Source organism: Petromyzon marinus, chromosome 43, assembly GCF_048934315.1.
Source record: "Petromyzon marinus isolate PM22_M1 ecotype Great Lakes invasive population chromosome 43, UKy_Petmar_22M1.pri1.0, whole genome shotgun sequence".
Classification (NCBI taxonomy): Eukaryota; Metazoa; Chordata; class Hyperoartia; order Petromyzontiformes; family Petromyzontidae; genus Petromyzon; species Petromyzon marinus.
In genome coordinates, this window is record NC_133709.1 from 5,831,499 (window position 1) to 5,849,864 (window position 18,366).

Below are 18,366 nucleotides of genomic sequence, written 5' to 3' on the forward strand. Positions count from 1 at the left end.
CCTGGGTTACACGAAGTCAATTAGGTTTACAATACAATATTTGAAAACATAAAAACAAATCTAGACCAGTGGCCCCCAACTTGTTTTTCTCGAGCAATATAATCCACGATTATATACTTTCCTCCCACTTCAACTGCGCTGTCTGATACTACGCTAGTTAATACGTTATTTAAAGTGGTGGCAATGATTTAATATATTCCCCCACCCCACACAGGGCATTTGAAGTTGGTCTAAAATTTTGTGTTTTGTCCCCGCCACACCTCCGATTCACATTGTTGGCTATGTACGGTGCAAAATAAGTTCAACATGCATTCATACATAAAAATCAACCACAGGACCTGCTTACCTAGATTGCTTTGATGTTAACTGACATGGTTTTCATAACAGGTTTTGGGGCTAGATCACGTAAATATAAAAGTGTCGTTAAACCCGCCACCACCCGACACAGCCAATTAGTAAGGTTTATCACGTAAACAAAACGTGGCCAATTCGTTACTTGTACAGCACACCCGGTGTGTTGAAGAGTAAACCCACAACATTTACAATTTGAGTGCGACACATTTATATTTACACGATCTAACCCAAAAACCTCTATCATGGATAATATTGGTCGCGAAAGCCTACGTGTTGAACTGTCCTGGTTTTGCCTGAAAATTTTCCCCCTCCCCTCCCTATTGGCCCTGCTGACTTGTGGTGGTGGTGGCATTCTGAGCTATTTATCGTTGAGGACAAGAGACGCCTCTGTCAATGTGGACAAAGTGCAGCTCAACAATAGAACTGTAACATTGCTGCAGTGCCCTCTGCTGCCCCACCGCAGCTTATGAACATTCTCTGTGTGTCATCATCCACGGCTCACAACCCATCCCACAACACGATCCAGGCGGAGAAATCCCCGATTAGCTTTCAAGATCTGGCCAGATTGGGTGCATTCAAGGTGGCCTGGTCGTCGCAGGAGTCAATCTTATACTCTGCACTGTACAGAATCACATTAAACAAATTATTTTACGTATATAAAATAACGGAACGGCTAAAAATAACGGTACAGTATTGCAATTGTTGCTGTTATGGTCATGCGCCACGGATCTCCCGTGGAAAATAGCTGGGAAACTGGCTAAACGGGACCATTAGTGTAACAAGTAACAAAAAATACACACTACACACTGACGAGCTGTCGCAACCCACACAGTAAACGCATACTTTTTCTCGTACAATTTTTTTTATTTTATTTTACCAGGTAAGGTTCACTTGAGCTACACAGGTCTTTTTCAGAAGCCACCTGGGTTGACAAGCGATGAGCTCCACAAAGTGGCTTATCGTGTGGAAATTTATAGCAGCATCTAAATACTCTAAACGCGTGATGATGATGATTCTAAATGTGGAGGGGAAACCCTGAGGACTCGGAGAAAAATCCACGCGACTACACAGAGAGAGAGAGACACCGCAAACTCCCAACATACAGCTGGCGTCAGGGTCGGGATCGAACCCACAACCTCCACGTATACCGGTCGAGGATGTGTTAACATCTTGCCACCGGTTATTGGATGGTACTGCGGCGTTGGTCAGTGATTTAGATATAAGCATTGAGATTATGTTGGTGCTTTAAATGTCCAAATGATGGTCCACTTTGACTGAGCTATCATTTGTGGCCAGGTCACTTCTGATAAAATCAGTTAATGCCTCAGTGGGCTTTGCCTGGTAGGATGGGGATGGTTTAGTGATTGATGTATTTGTATGTGTTTGGGTGATTTGTTCACCTTTCTTGTACTTTGCATCGCTATCGTGTTTAGCTCCTGTTTGTTGTTGTAACGTTCTTACCCACCCCTACTGGGCATCTGTGAAAAAGAGCTTTATAGCTCATCGGATTCCTCCAGTATAAATACATATTCTGAAATACCGAAATGGCCACATACATTCATGTTGCGTTGCCATTACAGGCCCATTGCACGAAAACGTAAGCCTATTATTTCACTGGTAGTTTTCCTTTTTGTAAGGACACACATTCTTATAAACACACACGGTGAGTTGAGTGCCTTGTTGACGGACAGGCCGTGTCCGCTCGCTTTAAGTGCGCAAACTGGCTCGGATCGAGCCGCTCTGCGCTATTCAGGCTCCGGGGCGCCTCCCCCCAGAGTTGCTATTCAGGCTCCGGGGCCCCTCCACCCAGAGCGGCTATTCAAACTCCGGGGCGCCTCCCCCCAGAGTTGCTCTTCCGGCTCCGGGGCGCCTCCACCTAGGAATATTTTGCTGTTAAGATGTTTTTCTTGTTCATATTTTAGTCTTTTGCACCCGATTCAAGAGCCGAATGGCTCACAGGGCTATACCAAATAAATGAAACTGAAACCCAGAGCGGCTATTCAGGCTCCGGGCCCTCCCCCAGAGTGACTATTCAGGCTCCGGGCCCTCCCCCAGAGTGACTATTCAGGCCCCGGGCCCGCCCCCAGAGTTGCTATTCAGGCTTCGGGTCCTCCCCCAGAGTGACTATTCAGGCTCCGGGCCCTCCCCCAGAGTTTCTATTCAGGCTCCGGGCCCTCCCCCAGAGCGACTATTCAGGCTCCGGGCCCTCCCCCAGAGTTGCTATTCAGGCTCCGGGCCCTCCCCCAGAGTGGCTATTCAGGCTCCGGGCCCTCCCCCAGAGTGGCTATTCAGGCTCCGGGGCCCTGCCCCAGAGTGGGCTATTCAGGCTCCGGGGCCCTGCCCCAGAGTGGACTATTCAGGCTCCGGGGCCCTCCCCCAGAGCGGCTATTCAGGCTCCGGGGCGCCCAGCGTGTGTGAGGTCTTGAAGAGTCGCAGCGTCACGGTGTGGTGCGTTTGGCTTTCAAGCATCGTCATCATCACCATCGTCATTATTATTTGGTGTTTATCACAATCCGTCAAACATTTCCACTCCTCTCGAACGACGGTAATTTGCCTTTCTCTGCCGTGGTGGTGTTGTGCCGTTATTGTTGTTGTTGCTGCTGCGAACCCGGGGCTTGCGCGCATCAAAGAAGGTCGACTGCCCGAAACGTCGCCTGTTGTCTTTTTTTGCTTTCCCCGTTGTGGGGCGGTCTCATTGCCCCGACCGTGACTGTGTGCGGCGTTTCTCGGACGTTGTTTGTGCCTCGCGGACGCGCCGCACCGCCCGCGCAGTTCTTAATTCAATGGGCCCTCCCTTGCCGGAATATCAAAACATATACACGGGCCCTCCCTTTGTTGACACATTTATTTTGATACTGGCAAGCCAATAGAGGTCCCATGATGATGTAGCTGTTTACCCCGAGCTCTCAATGTTCCTGATAGTGGCATTGTCTTTGTGCTGTTCGCGTCTCGGCGTCCTCTGATCTAACGCTGTTTGAGACAAGGCTCTCAAGAAAGTTGTCTCTGTCCGTGGACCAATCAGTTTCAGAGAGAATGCACAGACATTGCCAGATCATGATTTTTATTTTTTTCACCGAAAGAACCAAGAAGAAAGATGAATACCAGAGCATGTTTTTTTGTTGTTGTGCATGTTCACCACAAGTATGTGTGGTGAATGCAGACAAAAGGTTTCAGTTTGGTGTTTTAACTTCTTAACACCTGTTTTATTGCTAGAAAGGGTGAAACATTGGCAATAGTTATATTTTGATTCTGGCAAGAAAGGTCCCAAATTGTAGCTGCTCACCCCGAGCTCTCGATGTCCTGATAGTGACATTGTCTTTGTGCTGTTCGTCTTTCGGCGTCTAACTAGGCTCTAAAAGAAAGCTGTCTCTGGTGTGGACCAATCAGTTACAAAGACAATGCATCACCACATACTACCAGAACATGTTTTTGTTTGCACATTCACCACAAGTATGTGTGGTTAATGCGGACATGATTCCTTGAAAAAGGTTTCTGTTGGGGTTTTTTTTTTTAAAACATCCTAACACTTGCTTTATTGCCACAAAGGGTCAAACCAATTGTTATATGCAGTTGTTGCTGTTTCTAGTGTGTCTCGCCCACAACGCGCTTGCTCCACGTTGCCGGTGCTGAAAGACTTGCAAACGTACCAGTGAGCTTCGTGGTGGAGAATACGCAAACAGTGAAATAAGATGAGCGGACAATAATATAGGCCCCCACGGCATGCCTTCCTCCTGCGAGCGCGATCAATTCAGCGTTGATTGAGCAGCACAAGCAAAACGTCTGGGGGGTCGGTTTCGACGATCAATGTTCTGATCAGCAGGGTCAGGCCTCGCATGAACCAATGCCGGTGAACTGCCCAGATGTTAAAGGCACAAAAGGATAGGGGGGGTGGGTAGGTGCTAGTTCAAAAGCAACATTTCTGCGATAAATGACGTTCATGAGCGTCGTTGCGGAGCAATACCATTACCAAATGTACGAGCAGAATCTTAAGCGTTGAGAGCGTACGCGATACGAAGTGTTATTCAATGGATCAATGTCGATCGCCGTCGATTGTTAAGGTCGCGACACGCGCGTAGAAACGGCACGCGAAGGATTCGTCGCTCGTAATTTGTCTCCCAGGTCCCCACTCACGAACGAGATTCTTTATGCTGGTCTCCTTTGAGTTGTCACCCGGTAAAGCAAACTGAAACTTGAGCTCGTTAATGCAGCGGTTCTTAAACCTGTGGTGCACGCACCCAACTGGGTGTGCGAGATGCCCTCTCTGGGTGTGCGAGACATGGCCAGATCTTTTCAGAAGATAAATAATCGGAAACGCTAATTAAGCACGGGCACGTGAGTACAACTTGGCTTTGTTTCATCAAACCCTCGATGTATTTGTGAACATACTTTTTTTTAATGATTGAGAACCAGGCTTTAGTACAGGGACCACCACGCGACCGCTAGATGCCGCTACATTCACCGTTGTGTTAAATCGATAATTGATTGAATCGCGAGGGGGCGAATCGTTGAACCAATATTGTTTTTTTAACTACAGTGAAGTATATTGGTCTACATATCTATATAATGCATTGATTATTTGGAGTACTGTACAGTACTGTATGCATGTGGGTTACGTTGTGGGCAGCAGAAGGCAGTGTGGCAACATTACCAAGCATTGACCCTAATAAACAGAGCTATTATTTCAAAAATAATAACTTTGTTTATAGGTTGCTGTCAGACTACATTGTGGGCTGCATAAAAGCAGTGCAGCATATTCATTGAAATTTTACTTCAGTGTGCCCACGTATGTGCTCCCCTGCCTTCAATTCGCACTGACCAGCGTGGGGAAGTATGGCCAATGAACCCGCACTGCGTCGGGAAGCCCTCATTCAAAGGGCAACTAATCATCTGAAGATAATTAAGATTAATTGACTTTAAGCTTAGGAGTGCAAACATTTGAATATAATCAAGGAAGTGTACACTGGTGCCGTAGGATGGCGTATGCAGCGCAGTGTTAAGAAGTACAGTGCGTGAATTGCAAGCATGGACACGTTTTTGTGCAAGGGATGACAACTTGCAATTGCTTTATGCATGAATGTTGGTGACATGTGGATTCAAGATGGTCACATGGAGAACGTGATGTGTAGCCTCTACGTCCGGAGAAGGCTGTCATAATTCGCCATTGCGGTTATGAAAGTTGGAAGTAAGTTAGAACATACTTATGACTCCCGCAGTAACCACCTTCAAATAAACAATCATTTACAGCAGATAAATCCACTGCTGAATGTAGGTCTGCCCATCTGTGTTGGTAATGGGAGGAGGGGGGGGTGGGACTGACCATACTTCAGCATGCTGGTCAGGAAGGAATGGTGAAAAGTGGGGCCCGTGATGGTTCAGATATCACTTGCCGGGAATTGTACTCGTTGATATAATGCAGCGCACCAAATGTTAATATGCATTTTTGGATCGTAGACATTGTCCCGTGTTACAATTTGTTTGTACACTTTGTACACAAATGGTTCATCAGTGTAAAGCTATCAGGTGTACAACTTGTTACATAATAATAAATAAGAATGCCCCTTGTTTATAAACGAAATTCTCACTGAGTTTAAAAATTAGATTTTCAGGAGGGATGCTGCATTGTGATATCTGGCCAATCCCATGAATGAGTGTACCTATTATGGATTTTAAAATTTGATAAGAATTATATGCATTGTTATCTCACTATTAGTACTTGAGTTCGGTTTTGTTGTTAGCCGCTTTGTATGTGCACGCATTGCATGTTGTGCGGTTTTGTTTTTGTTTAAATGAACGTGTGGATGTTTTATGCTGAGTAGCTTTTTGAAAGAAGCGTGTGTACAGCAGGCTCAGAGCTCTCTGCTTGTGAACACATTTTGTACGTTGTTGCTCTTTAGTTTACATTTGGGTTTTTTCTCGTCTCTGCTCACACAGTTCCCCAATTCCCCTTCTATGGCAATACAGTATTTCCAGGAGCTAAATGGTATTTTTATTTAAAGCTTTCGTGACTGCAGTGATTCATATTCTTGGTTCTTTCGGTAAAGTCACATTGAAGGGAAACAAAATAATAAAATATACAAATAATAAAATTCTTACGACGTTTCGATTGCAACACAAGCAGTCATCATCAGGTGTGAAAACCAGCGGCAAGAACATTTGAAAGAAGTGGTGGTTTGTATTTATTTATTTTAAAACGTTAGCACCACGGATAGCGATTTGACAGTTTGTCTAGATGGACGAGTCTATCTATGTTCGGAAAAAAGAGGAGGGGGGAGACGAAAAAAATAATGTATGCTGTCTGAAAGCCACCGTAAGCGTGAACAATTAATTAAGACCCGAAAATGTTTATCAAATCCTTCCAATGATTGCTAAGCCAGAATCCATCTTCTCGGTTGAAATTGTCTGTTGTGTTTGTATATGTGGATAGCCTAAATGGTAATGTTGAGGTCTGCTAGCCACTAGCGGGCTTCAGCAGAGCGTTAGTGTATTTTTGTCTTATTTCACCTTCGCAGGAGTGCAGACTAACAGTGATTTTCCTGCATGGTCCATAGTTTGAGTTGCGTGGTCACTGTGGCTCGTCTAAAACATTTTCCGTTCATGAAGGGGATGTTGCGCATCGGCCTGTTAAAGCTCTGACGTGATCGATGGATACGCCAGCGTATTCGAGGAGGAATGTGAAAAAAGCCAGGAGGCGCAATGTTTGGGTCTGGAATGAGATGTCAACATTCTCTGCGGGTCTTGGCCATTGTTGTCCCATTATTACCATCGTGCGGGGGCATTCTGAGGCAGCAGCTTTCAAAACATGGCTTTGCCTCGGGATCTGTGTGATATAAATATAAATACCCTTCACCTCGTATACGATTTTAGAGCTCTGTAAAGCAAAGTTTGTGCTTTTCTGTGTGTAGGTCTTATTCCAGACGTGTGATGGCTGACAAAGAAGGCGGAGAAGTGACCGTGGAGGAGGCTGGTTCCAAGAAGGTGAACGGCTCTGTTGTTGTGGATGAGGAGCATGAGGAACCTTTATCTCCCAGGTATGCGTTTTGTGCCCAGTACATCGTTATTAATAGGCATTGCTCATAATGCTGTACAGTGTCATATTCCCAGCTTGTTATTGAGGGGGTCATGGGTTATTTTGATCGAGACCAGCCAAATACAGTAGACTTTCGTTTATTCGAATGCGGTTTATCCGATTTGCGGATTAACCGTGGAACTGAGATTTTGACATTAATTAATAACTCATGGATTTTCTAGGAATAGGTTTTACCCTTTTAACTGGCACAAAAACTGACACCTTTATTCAAGGTATCATGTTTGCAATAACCACAACACAAGCAGTCAAAATGCAAACAAAAAAGACAACTCTGATAATAATATGCACTGTCCTTGAATTTGATTGGTCGACACCCGAGACGGCTTTTCTTAGAGCCTAGTCTCCATTGGTGTTGGACCAGAAAACGCCAAAAGGCGTACAACTCAAAAACAGCGCACTATCAGAGTATTGAGGGCTCGGGGTGAGCATTTACATTATGAAACCTCCTTTTCCAGTAACAACATATAGGAATAGGTTTTACCCTTTTAACTGGCACAAAAACTGACACCTTTATTCAAGGCATCATGGATTTTCTGTTAAGCCCAAATTAAACCGAATATGTGGTCCGGTTAATCCCAAATCCGCGTGATCACCTCTACAGTGTACAGTCGTTGCATATCTTTACAACAGTGGGCGGCGTTTAATTGATTTGTATTGGCGTGGCGCTGCTGCTGCTGAGCACTTAGTGGGCCGTGTCTTCTGCACGGGAGCAGGAAAGTGTTATCCCTGAGCACACGCATCGGTCGATCGTTAGTCTTCGTTCTAAATCGAAAGAGGAACGATCAAAAATCGTCAGTTGTGCTTCACTTTCACTGATTTAACCAATCATTTATTTTGTGAGTTTTAATTTACGAAACTGTGCGATGGCAGAGAAACTTAAACATCATTAATACCGATATTAGTGGTTTTTGGCATAGAGATCCGCGGAAAATGTATATTTTTGGATTCGCGATCTTGAATTGTTCGAGGCCATCCTCCCCGTCATTAGTGCAGATAATCGAGAGTCTACTACTGTATAACCTTTCCAGAAGTTACATGTACTACCTGAATGCAAATTACGCATTGGTTATTTTAGAAACGGGTGATCTGTTGTCTGCATGTAATGCCTGTAGGAGGCGTAACAGCCCATATCATTTTAATCTTGAATGTAGACATTTGAACACCTTACGCTTATGAGGCCCTCTACTGAAAGGCCAGCATAAGTGAGTGTGGTGTCTCCTTTAATTACACAACGTTCAATGCAATTTGGACCTACATAGGTTCTCCTAAATGTGACCAAAATATGCAAGATACTCTTAATATCAGGGGTGTGATAATTCCATACATTTACCAATCAACATTGATCCTTAAGCTCACGGTCTAATGGCCATGGGGGCCTGTCTTGGGGTGAAGCAGAGAAAGCCGCTAAAGACCGTCCGGCATGGCATGGGCTTGTTGCAGCCTCATGCTCCACAGGGAGCGAAGAGGAGTAAGTAAGTGTCAGTAAGCTCACGGTGGCCACACCAAACATAAGGGAGCTGAGAGCAACAATTTATTCATACCTACGGTGTACGGTTCATTGCTTATTTACACTCTCAGTTGGCATTAAGTGCCCATATTCGGCAGCCCCAAAGAGTCTTCCTCACTGGCCCCGTTTGTTTTTTGGACCCAGCCCCAAATGGGCCCAATGAGATCGCATGGCAATTTGGGCTGCTGTCTTTACAAATGGCTGGGCCGATTTTTTTTTATGGTTCCAGTCCATCGCTGCCTATGTTTGCTTCGCTCCTCCGGCCTTCCACACCAATCTTTCCGCCCTCTTTTTGCTCGCTTGCCTCCTTCACCGAACTCGGTTCCCTCTCTCAACTACCTCGCTGCCCTCTCCCACCTCACGTCTCCCTCCCAGAGTGCATTCTGACCATGAGCCTCGAAGCGCACGTGTCCCTCCCGATGTAGACCGAGGTTGAACGTCACAAGTACAGCAGGTCACAATGTGATGGTTTCAAGTGTTTTTACACTTACAATTCAATGTCCGTGTTTGTTTTTTATGCATCCATGCAGTTGTATTTTAATGGATATAAAATAGCCGGCATATGACCTAAATTGAAAGAGTAGCATATTCATTGCATCCCCTATAGTTACGGCGGCAAGTGTGGTTTTCATATGGTACCACTGGCCTTGAGGGTCGCTTAATTTTACGAGTGAGGCAACATGATTTATGTTTCTAATACAAGGAATTTCACCAGCAGTAGGTAGACTGAGGTAAGACGCTTACATATACAAAACTTCTGTCCTTGATGGTAATAAACATCACCCTTGCATAATAGGCAGTGATTATTGCATCTCAATGGATTTATTTCAACTCGTGGTGAAATAAAAATTATGCAAAAAAACGAAAACTTGTCCGAGAACCATAGGCTGTACATTATAATAAAACTAAATTACGAACATGTTTCACAACGCAAATTGTTTGGCGATTTTTGTAATTTAACTTGTGATTGATTGTATGAAATGTGCATTATTACCTTGGCCGTTCATCCTGTTTAATGTGCTGTTCTGCAGTGAGCTGTCAGAGAAGTTGATGGAGGGCACCAAGAAATCTCATGAGAAGGCAGAGAACACGCACTTTGTGAAGGAGTTCCTCAAGGGCAGAATCAAGAAACAGCTCTTCAAGGCAAACCTATTCCCAATTTTTTAATATTCTGGCTTGCTGCTTCAAACCAAGGCTGTCATTGTCCTCTCTCATCTCCCATTCATCCCTCCTGCGCGAGAGGACCCTTTCTCCCCTGCTGCTCCCACCCGCTCACTGTTTCCGTTGTCCAATGTCTCCGTATCGTTTGAATCGGACACCCTCGCCTACGTTACACATTAGTGAGTTAGGTTTTTTTGTTTTGTTGATGTCCCTCCATCTCTGTTTTGTTACGTCTAACTCTGGCTCGCGTCCTGTCTGTGAACCCGCTGCTTGTGCTGCTGGTGGGGGGGGGGGCTGTGGCGTCGGCGCGGGGGATGATGCAGCTGGCGACGGTGGCGCTGTACCATGTGTACACGGCGCTGGAGGAGGAGATGGACAGGAACAAGGACAACCCCGTGTTCGCTCCGCTCTACTTCCCGGCAGAACTGCACCGCAAGGCCGCGCTGGAGAAGGATCTGCAATTCTTCTACGGCGCACGGTGGCGGGAGGAGATCGTCTGCTCCGACGCCGCTCAGAAGTACTTGGGCTTTGATCACGTCGCTTTACCTGCGTACATATGCGCTTAATATGTTTCCTGTGATCACAATATTGCTTTACTTACTCAGTTTTCGCCGCTCGTTTACCCGGACAAAGCCTCAAAGAGGCTCTAGACTCTCTTTCATGAGGGTCCTGCCAAGTTTTTATTTTGCAGTCGGCAGGAACGTCGGTACGTGGAATCCCAATTGAGTAATTTGCAGGTAATTTTTCAACATTGGGATGTTTGGTCAATACCAGTTATATTGCATGTCTTTTTTTTGTTAAAGCTATAGACAGTTTTGGAAATAATTGTGGAAAATGTCAGAATAAACGGTATAGGAATACCACCACTTCATAATTAAAAGGAACTGCAGTCATGCATAGTCATGTGTCTATAGTGAAACTAGTCTAGGGGAACAATGCCGTTATGAGGGCTGAATTGGACTTTCGCACACCTTTGGCGAGCAACCACTCATTTAAAACGCACTCGCTCATCTCAGTCACAAGTTAATTAATTTGTGTTTAGCACAATGCACGCACATTGATGTCCGTTCTACATTTGTGCAGAGTAATGTACATGTATGTTTGTCCATGCCACACTGGCCTGTGAATAACGCAAATTGCCGAAACTCTTGTAAAAATGACTAAATACAATGCTACTAAAATGAACGCATTACCCTCATAAACATTGTGAGAGAGGTGTAGCGCCATTGTTTTTCAAGACATTGTATTCACCGCAGAGAACTGCAGCGACACGACCGCACTCTATGATAGCTGGTGTTAAAATGTGCCACACGCCCTCCCGCGTGGCCTTGTGGCAGCCTCGGCACCGATATAGTTATTTTACTTATTTTACTTTAGTTATTTAATTCCGGTTTTTTTTTCTTTCCGGTTTCGTTTTTACGATGTACACGTACGTCATCGGAACGGGCAAGGGTTAAATTATTACACCCCGAGCGCATTTCAGTAACATTCTCGCAGGTACGTGGAGCGCATCCGGTGGATCGGGGAGCACGAGCCGGAGCTGCTGGTGGCCCACGCCTACACGCGCTACATGGGCGACCTCTCGGGCGGCCAGGTCCTCAAGAAGGTGGCACAGCGTGCCCTGCACCTGCCCGCCAGCGGCGAGGGCCTCGAGTTCTACACCTTCGACAACGTCACCAACGCCGGCAAGTTCAAGCAGCTGTACCGCTCGCGCATGAACAGCCTGGAGCTGGACGCCAAGGGAGAGGAGCGCATTGTGAGCGAGGCCAACAGAGCTTTCCATTTTAACATCGAGGTAAGGGCGTGGACATCGAGAGTGGAGAATGTAATTTGTCACGTTTTGTCCATACGGAAGGATGTCTACTCGTTCACTCGGTCTCGTCTGTGTGTATGCAGATGTTAAAGACTTGGTTTGTACGTTGGTGACAAATGAGATTGCAAAACTGCATAGAATGCAATCGTGTGGGTTTAAAATGTAGCACCATGGATGGAACGGTGGTACCTCGTACCGTCAGGTGAGGAGCTGCAGCACCAGCCCAAGAGGAGAGGGGCTGCTGGGTGTTGCTGGAGGGCTCAGGATCCCCAGACAACTAAGCCTCTTGGCGCCCCCAATGGGGGGGGGGGGGGGGGCTGCGGGGGGGGTCTAGGATCCCTCGCAGCCCCACCCCTCAATGGGCAAGGGGCATAAAAGGGGACCTCCCCAGCCGATCTGGGACCAGTTGAAGACCGAAGCCGAAGACCAGCAGCTAGATAGGACCCTGGACCCCCTCGACCCGCTACGCGGGCCAGTGGTGGGACTCTGGGACTCCCGGCCCCGCGCCCTTGTGAGGGCGCGGGGCCGAGGAAGCCAGAGTCTAGACCCGCACCTTGGCTGGGTTGGGTCAGGGGTAGCCTCCCCTAGGGTAATTATAGTGGAGGACCAGAGAGCGTTGCCAGTGTCACGGCACACTAGGAGTAGGCTGTCTCCCTAGGGCTGTAACAGTGTATGAGGAGGACTGTTGGAGTGCTGTATTGTAATTAAGTTAGTTACCTATCCGAAGTGTCTCCGGAACCCACTACACGGATATTAAAGAGTAGGGTTTGTACGTTGTTGACAAATGAGATTTCAAAACTGCATAGAGTGCAAGCGTGTGGGTTTGAACCCAGGTAATTCGGTTGCTGGCTGCTCATCCAGCGCTTTGATGGTGACGGCACAGTGGAGGATATATTTGGTGAGAAAATAACTCCCCAAATTACTGGTGTAATACTGGTAGGAAACGTAGTGGACTGGAAGCCCCACCGGGATTAGTTCACAGGAGGCAGGGGATTATACACTGCACTTTCTGGTGCGACCTCTTTTACACTGCAACTTTCTGACGTCGTTTTATAATTCTGCTCACTTTTCATTTTGCTTTCTTCTGCGCACGACCCTAACAAGTTTGGCTTAAAAATCCGTTCATAATTACTTCAACATTTCCTACCAGCCCCCTCCACAGGAATGTGTTAATGATGTATACCAAGCGGTATTTTTTACGTTGTGTCATTGCAGGTGTTTGACGAGTTGGAACGGATTGGTGAGACGGTCCAAGAGGAGGCTTCGGATTCTGGAATGTCGGTGCACGACGGCACTGGAGACCGGCGGAAATGCCCCTACTATGCCGCCCAAGGTAAATAAACACATTCCTGCGGAGGGAGCTGGTAGGAACGTTGGGTTGCTCGGTCAATGGCCAGGGTCAACGGCGGCACCACCACGTGGTGTATTCCGCAAATATGCCCGACTGTGAGGGCGGGCACAAGCCGTCGTGAGTAGGTTAAACATTGAGTTTTATAAGGGCACCACGGGGTGACCAGCCCTTCCCCACCCAGCCCCACCCCTCCCACCCCCCACCCAGCCCCACCCTCCCCACCCAGCCCCACCCCTCCCACCCCCTCCCCACCCTCCCCACCCAGCCCCTCCCCACCCTCCCCACCCTCTCCACCCAGCCCCTCCCTCCCCACCCAGCCCCTCCCCACCCTCCCCTCTCCACCCAGCCCCACCCCTCCCATTTTTGAATGCACGATGGACGGACGGACACAATAATCCCCTGTGGGCTGGTGTAACCAGGAGGTTCCTACCAGTATTAAATAATAAAAAAATGCCTATCGATACATTTGGGTTTGTATAATTTGGCATAAAATATATTTCCGAGGTGGTCAATTAGATTATTATTTTATATCTCCACACTACTTATTTTATCCTTCGGTTAGCACGGTTGGCTACGTACGAAAGAAGTCTGGCTATTTGTACAAACGTTTATATTGTTCTCCCCACTCTGTGAGACCACTCTTGGTTCCGTCTGTTTAAGGAAATGGGTCATTAGGATAATGCTGTTGTGGTGCTGGTTCTTATAAACCATAACACTGCATTTATTTCACTCTTCCTTGCCACTCACATTAATGTCATGAAGCAAATTAATTACGAATCAGAGATACCCATTAGTATTCAACGTAAATACAAAAAAGTGGCTTTAATTAATTACTGGAAGCAGTTATTTATGTGGGCACCTAATTACAGAATGCCACTTGTGAAAGTGTTGATGTGAAAGGCCGCTTCGTCAGTTTTCTTCTTGTTCCTTGCATTTCCATTGATTGTGGTCTTCGATGTGATGATAAAACACATGTGTGCTTATGAAAAGTTAACAGTGTGATATGCATGCAATGTAAGTTGCATTGCCAGAGCGTTGATTTGTCTGGCCAAGAACCGAGCAACTGGAATCAATTTTATTAATGTATAGACCCTCCGGTAAAATGTAGGAGTCTTCAATCAAATAAAAAAATCCCAGTTGTGTTCATACCAGAAATAAATGTGTATTACTCAAAAATGATGCTAGTCTCTGGGCCTGTGTAAGCCTGAACATTGATGGTGTGTACATTTTAAAGATACACATCAATCAGTTTATTGTTGCAAATTTGATGATCATGGTGGGTGCTGCTTATTTACATTAGCCAAAGTACATAATCTAGCTTTAATGTATGACTGTTTTTTTTTGCTTAGCCGCTGTGCTTTTATTGCCTAGGAACTTGGTCTGGTAGTGTGGAAAACGCTTTGCCCCATCAAATCACTGCTGCATTCTGGAACCTGTTGAGGCTTAAGAGCCTTTGACCGGTGTCTATGTGGTTGTTCGGGGAGAATTGGGTGAACGTTCCGTTCGTTCTGCGCGTAGTTAAAGCGTTGCACGTATGTTGCCGAGTCTCTTTTCTGTTACTGTCTTAATTTAAGACACTCTGCCCCCCCCTGTCTTAAATGTTGTTGTTGCAGATGTCATCAGCGCTGGCGCCGCCTGCCCGTTCCACACCGCGGTGGCCCAACTGCGATCCCCAGCTATGCTGTCTGTGCTGGCTGTTTGTGCTGTGGCGCTGGCTGTCGTGGTCGCACTTTTCTGGAATTAGCGTCCCCAGCCCGGCAATTCCTTGCTTAAATGCGGTGAGACTGGCAGTTCTATGAGCAGGCAAACTGAGGATTACTGTTAAAATATATATTTACATTTACCGCTACCCCTCCCCACATTGGTTGAGGTGTTCATGACTTCTTCACGTAGAACGATTGTTAATTTATGTTCTATTGGGCTTTTGTTTCAATCCAGTTGCACTATTTGTGAAATGTTGAAATATTATGGAGGGATTCAGAGTTTTTGCCTGCTGCATCTTCAACCAAATAATAATTGGGAAATAAAAAAAAACCCGTTATAATATACGTGTCGTATATGACCATATGTTAGTGTTCTGAATGTAAAACTATTGAGCTTGTTTTGCGGTCAAAGCAAGTTTTTCATTCCATTACTAAAAACTCATTGTGAAATAATATTAAAAATCTTCAGTGGCGTTCTGAATTGTATACATTATTTATGGTTTGTTGCTCTGATTGTTTTTCGTGGCAGGCATAATGAGTTAGTGTTATTCCTTAGTCCACCAGCTTAGGTGGTATTTCAGTTTAAAATGAAACAAGCATTTACATTGGCCTTCATGTCTTTGTCAGCTTCAATCGACCTCGTAGTTACCACTTTTACCATTGAGGCACAGAGGGAAGACACTTTGGGAGTGAGTGGTCTGTTGTGAAGTGAATATTAACTGACAACCTGTGAGAGTAGTCCATTGTGTACACATGTTATTTCTGAAAGTAATTTACACCAATGTCATAGAAATGTACATTTTACAACAGAAAAGCCGTTTGTGGTGATTATAGGCCCAATGGAAACCGGGTCTACAGAAATGTATTTATGCACGTTTCTTGACTGCACGTCGAATAGCATGCAGCGGAAAACGCTGACCACTGCACAGCTGTACCAGTGTCAAAGAATTTGAGTTGATGTTGTGCAGTGACTGTCCAATGTATCATCACATGAACCTACAGTTCAGCTCTTAAGTTTTTGTTTGAATTATGCTTTAAAAGCCCTAAGAATTCTACGTACATTTTTCCTCATTTAAAATAACATTGATGTTAAAAACCAAGGTCGAGTTGAACATGTTTCGTTAGTTGCTTTTTGCACAGCCTTTGTGAAACTATCCAGGTAACGTTAAGTGTATAACAAAGTGATAGTGGTCAGTTACGCAACACCTTAATACGTGTGGAATTTTTCCTTTTCTTGCTATCGAATTGCGGTAAATTAAAGTGCGTTTCACTTAATACGTTAATTGCAATTGGCGACAGATTCACATTTTGGCTTATCTGCTGCAATATCACCTACAGTGAGGGAAAAAAGTATTTGATCCCCTGCTGATTTTGTACGTTTGCCCACTGACAAAGAAATTATCAATCTATAGTTTTAATGGTAGGTTTATTTGAACAGCGACAGACAGAATAACAACAACAAAATCCAGAAAAACGCATGTCAAAAATTGTATAAATTGATTTGCATTTTAATGAGGGAAATAAGTATTTGACCCCTCTGCAAAACATGACTTAGTACTTGGTGGCAAAACCCTTATTGGCAATCACAGAGGTCAGACGTTTCTTGTAGTTGGCCACCAGGTTTGCACACATCTCAGGAGGGATTTTGTCCCACTCCTCTTTGCAGATCTTCTCCAAATCATTAAGGTTTCGAGGCTGACGTTTGGCAACTCGTACCTTCAGCTCCCTCCACAGATTTTCCATGGGATTAAGGTCTGGAGACTGGCTAGGCCATTCCAGGACCTTAATGTGCTTCATCTTCAGCCACTCCTTTTTTGCCTTGGCCGTGCGTTTTGGGTAATTGTCATGCTGGAATACCCATCCACGACCCATTTTCAATGCCCTGGCTGAGGGAAGGAGGTTTTCACCCTAGATTTGACGGTACATGGCCCTGTCCATCGTCCCTTTGATGCGGTGAAGTTGTCCTGTCCCCTTAGCAGAAAAACACCCCCAAAGCATAATGTTTCCACCTCCATGTTTGACGATGGGGATGGTGTTCTTGGGGTCATAGGCAGCATTCCTCCTCCTCCAAACACGGCGAGTTGAGTTGATGCCAAAGAGCTCCATGTTGGTCTCATCTGACCACAACACTTTCACCCAGTTGTCCTCTGAATCATTCAGATGTTCATTGGCAAACTTCAGACGGGCATGTATATGTGCTTTCTTGAGCAGGGGGACCTTGCGGGCGCTGCAGGATTTCAGTCCTTCACGGCGTAGTGTGTTACCAATTGTTTTCTTGGTGACTGGTCCCAGCTGCCTTGAGATTGACAAGATCTTCCCGTGTAGTTCTGGGCTGATTCCTCACCGTTCTCATGATCATTGCAACTCCACAAGGTGAGATCTTGCATGGAGCCCCAGGCCGAGGGAGATTGACATTTCTTTTGTGTTTCTTCCATTTGCGAATAATCGCACCAACTGTTGTCACCTTCTCACCAAGCTGCTTGGCAATGGTCTTGTAGCCCATTCCAGCCTTGTGTAGGTCTACAATCTTGCCCCTGACATCCTTGGAGAGCTCTTTGGTCTTGGCCATGGTGAATAGTTTGGAATCTGATTGATTGATTGCTTCTATGGACAGGTGTCTTTTATACAGGTAACAAGCTGAGATTAGGAGCACTCCCTTTAAGAGTGTGCTCCTAATCTCAGCTCGTTACCTGTATACTCCCTTTAAGAGTGTGCTCCTAATCTCAGCTCGTTACCTGTATAAAAGACACCTGGGAGCCAGAAATCTTTCTGATTGAGAGGGGGTCAAATACTTATTTCCCTCATTAAAATACAAATCAATTTATAACAATTTTGACATGCGTTTTTCTGGATTTTTTTGTTATTCTGTCTCTCACTGTTCAAATAAACCTATCAAAATTATAGACTGATAATTTCTTTGTCAGTGGGCAAACGTACAAATCAGCAGGGGATAAAATACTTTTTCCCTCGCTGTATATGCCATAGTCATGAAAATCGACAATCGCCAGTGTGAATCCATTAACTGTATCTTCATTACTGTACTGGACATATACTGTAACAGTGTGAAGACGTTGAAATTCTTGTAAAGTTAGGTTTGGATTTGACATAGCTGGAAAATAAAATGACTACAACCATGTTTTATGTTTAAAGAATGTTTTTTTAGCGGTGTACAAACCACCACGCTACCACCTTACCCTGGTGTGGTAGGAATAACGAAGATGTGCTGGGAGAGAGAATGTCTACTCTTAGGAATGGCCGAGAAGGAAGGAGGCGTGTGCTGGACGCATCCTAAGAGGGGTCAGCTGGATTATTCCTCATGCGATAATCAAAGGAAAGAGAGGGGGGGGGGGAAACACCGCATTAAATGATGTACATATTTTGAGTTAAAGC

General features: G+C 45.5%; 1 protein-coding gene across 3 annotated transcripts; it reads left to right on the forward strand.

Annotated features, from left to right (window-relative positions):
• Positions 1-2,669: 2,669 nt before the first annotated feature.
• Positions 2,670-18,112, forward strand: LOC116951419 (heme oxygenase 2). 3 transcript variants are annotated; one of them, XM_032969987.2, is made up of 7 exons: positions 2,670-2,802; positions 7,257-7,382; positions 9,980-10,091; positions 10,433-10,626; positions 11,607-11,904; positions 13,138-13,255; positions 14,887-18,112. In XM_032969987.2, exons 2-7 carry the CDS (start codon positions 7,276-7,278, stop codon positions 15,015-15,017), a joined length of 960 nt encoding a protein of 319 aa, XP_032825878.2. In that variant the 5' UTR covers positions 2,670-2,802; positions 7,257-7,275; the 3' UTR covers positions 15,018-18,112. The 3 variants fall into 3 exon arrangements, with proteins under 3 accessions (XP_032825878.2, XP_032825879.2, XP_032825877.2); XM_032969988.2 differs by having other exon boundaries at positions 2,715-2,853; XM_032969986.2 differs by having other exon boundaries at positions 2,732-2,899.
• The last annotated feature ends 254 nt before the right edge of the window (positions 18,113-18,366 follow it).

Coding starts and splice junctions, on each gene's coding strand:
- LOC116951419 (XM_032969987.2), top strand. CDS start 7,276: ATGGCTGACAAAGAAGGCGGAGAAGTGACCGTGGAGGAGGCTGGTTCC. Junction 7,383..9,979: donor GAGGAACCTTTATCTCCCAG/GTATGCGTTTTG, acceptor GCTGTTCTGCAG/TGAGCTGTCAGAGAAGTTGA. Junction 11,905..13,137: donor CTTTCCATTTTAACATCGAG/GTAAGGGCGTGG, acceptor GTGTCATTGCAG/GTGTTTGACGAGTTGGAACG.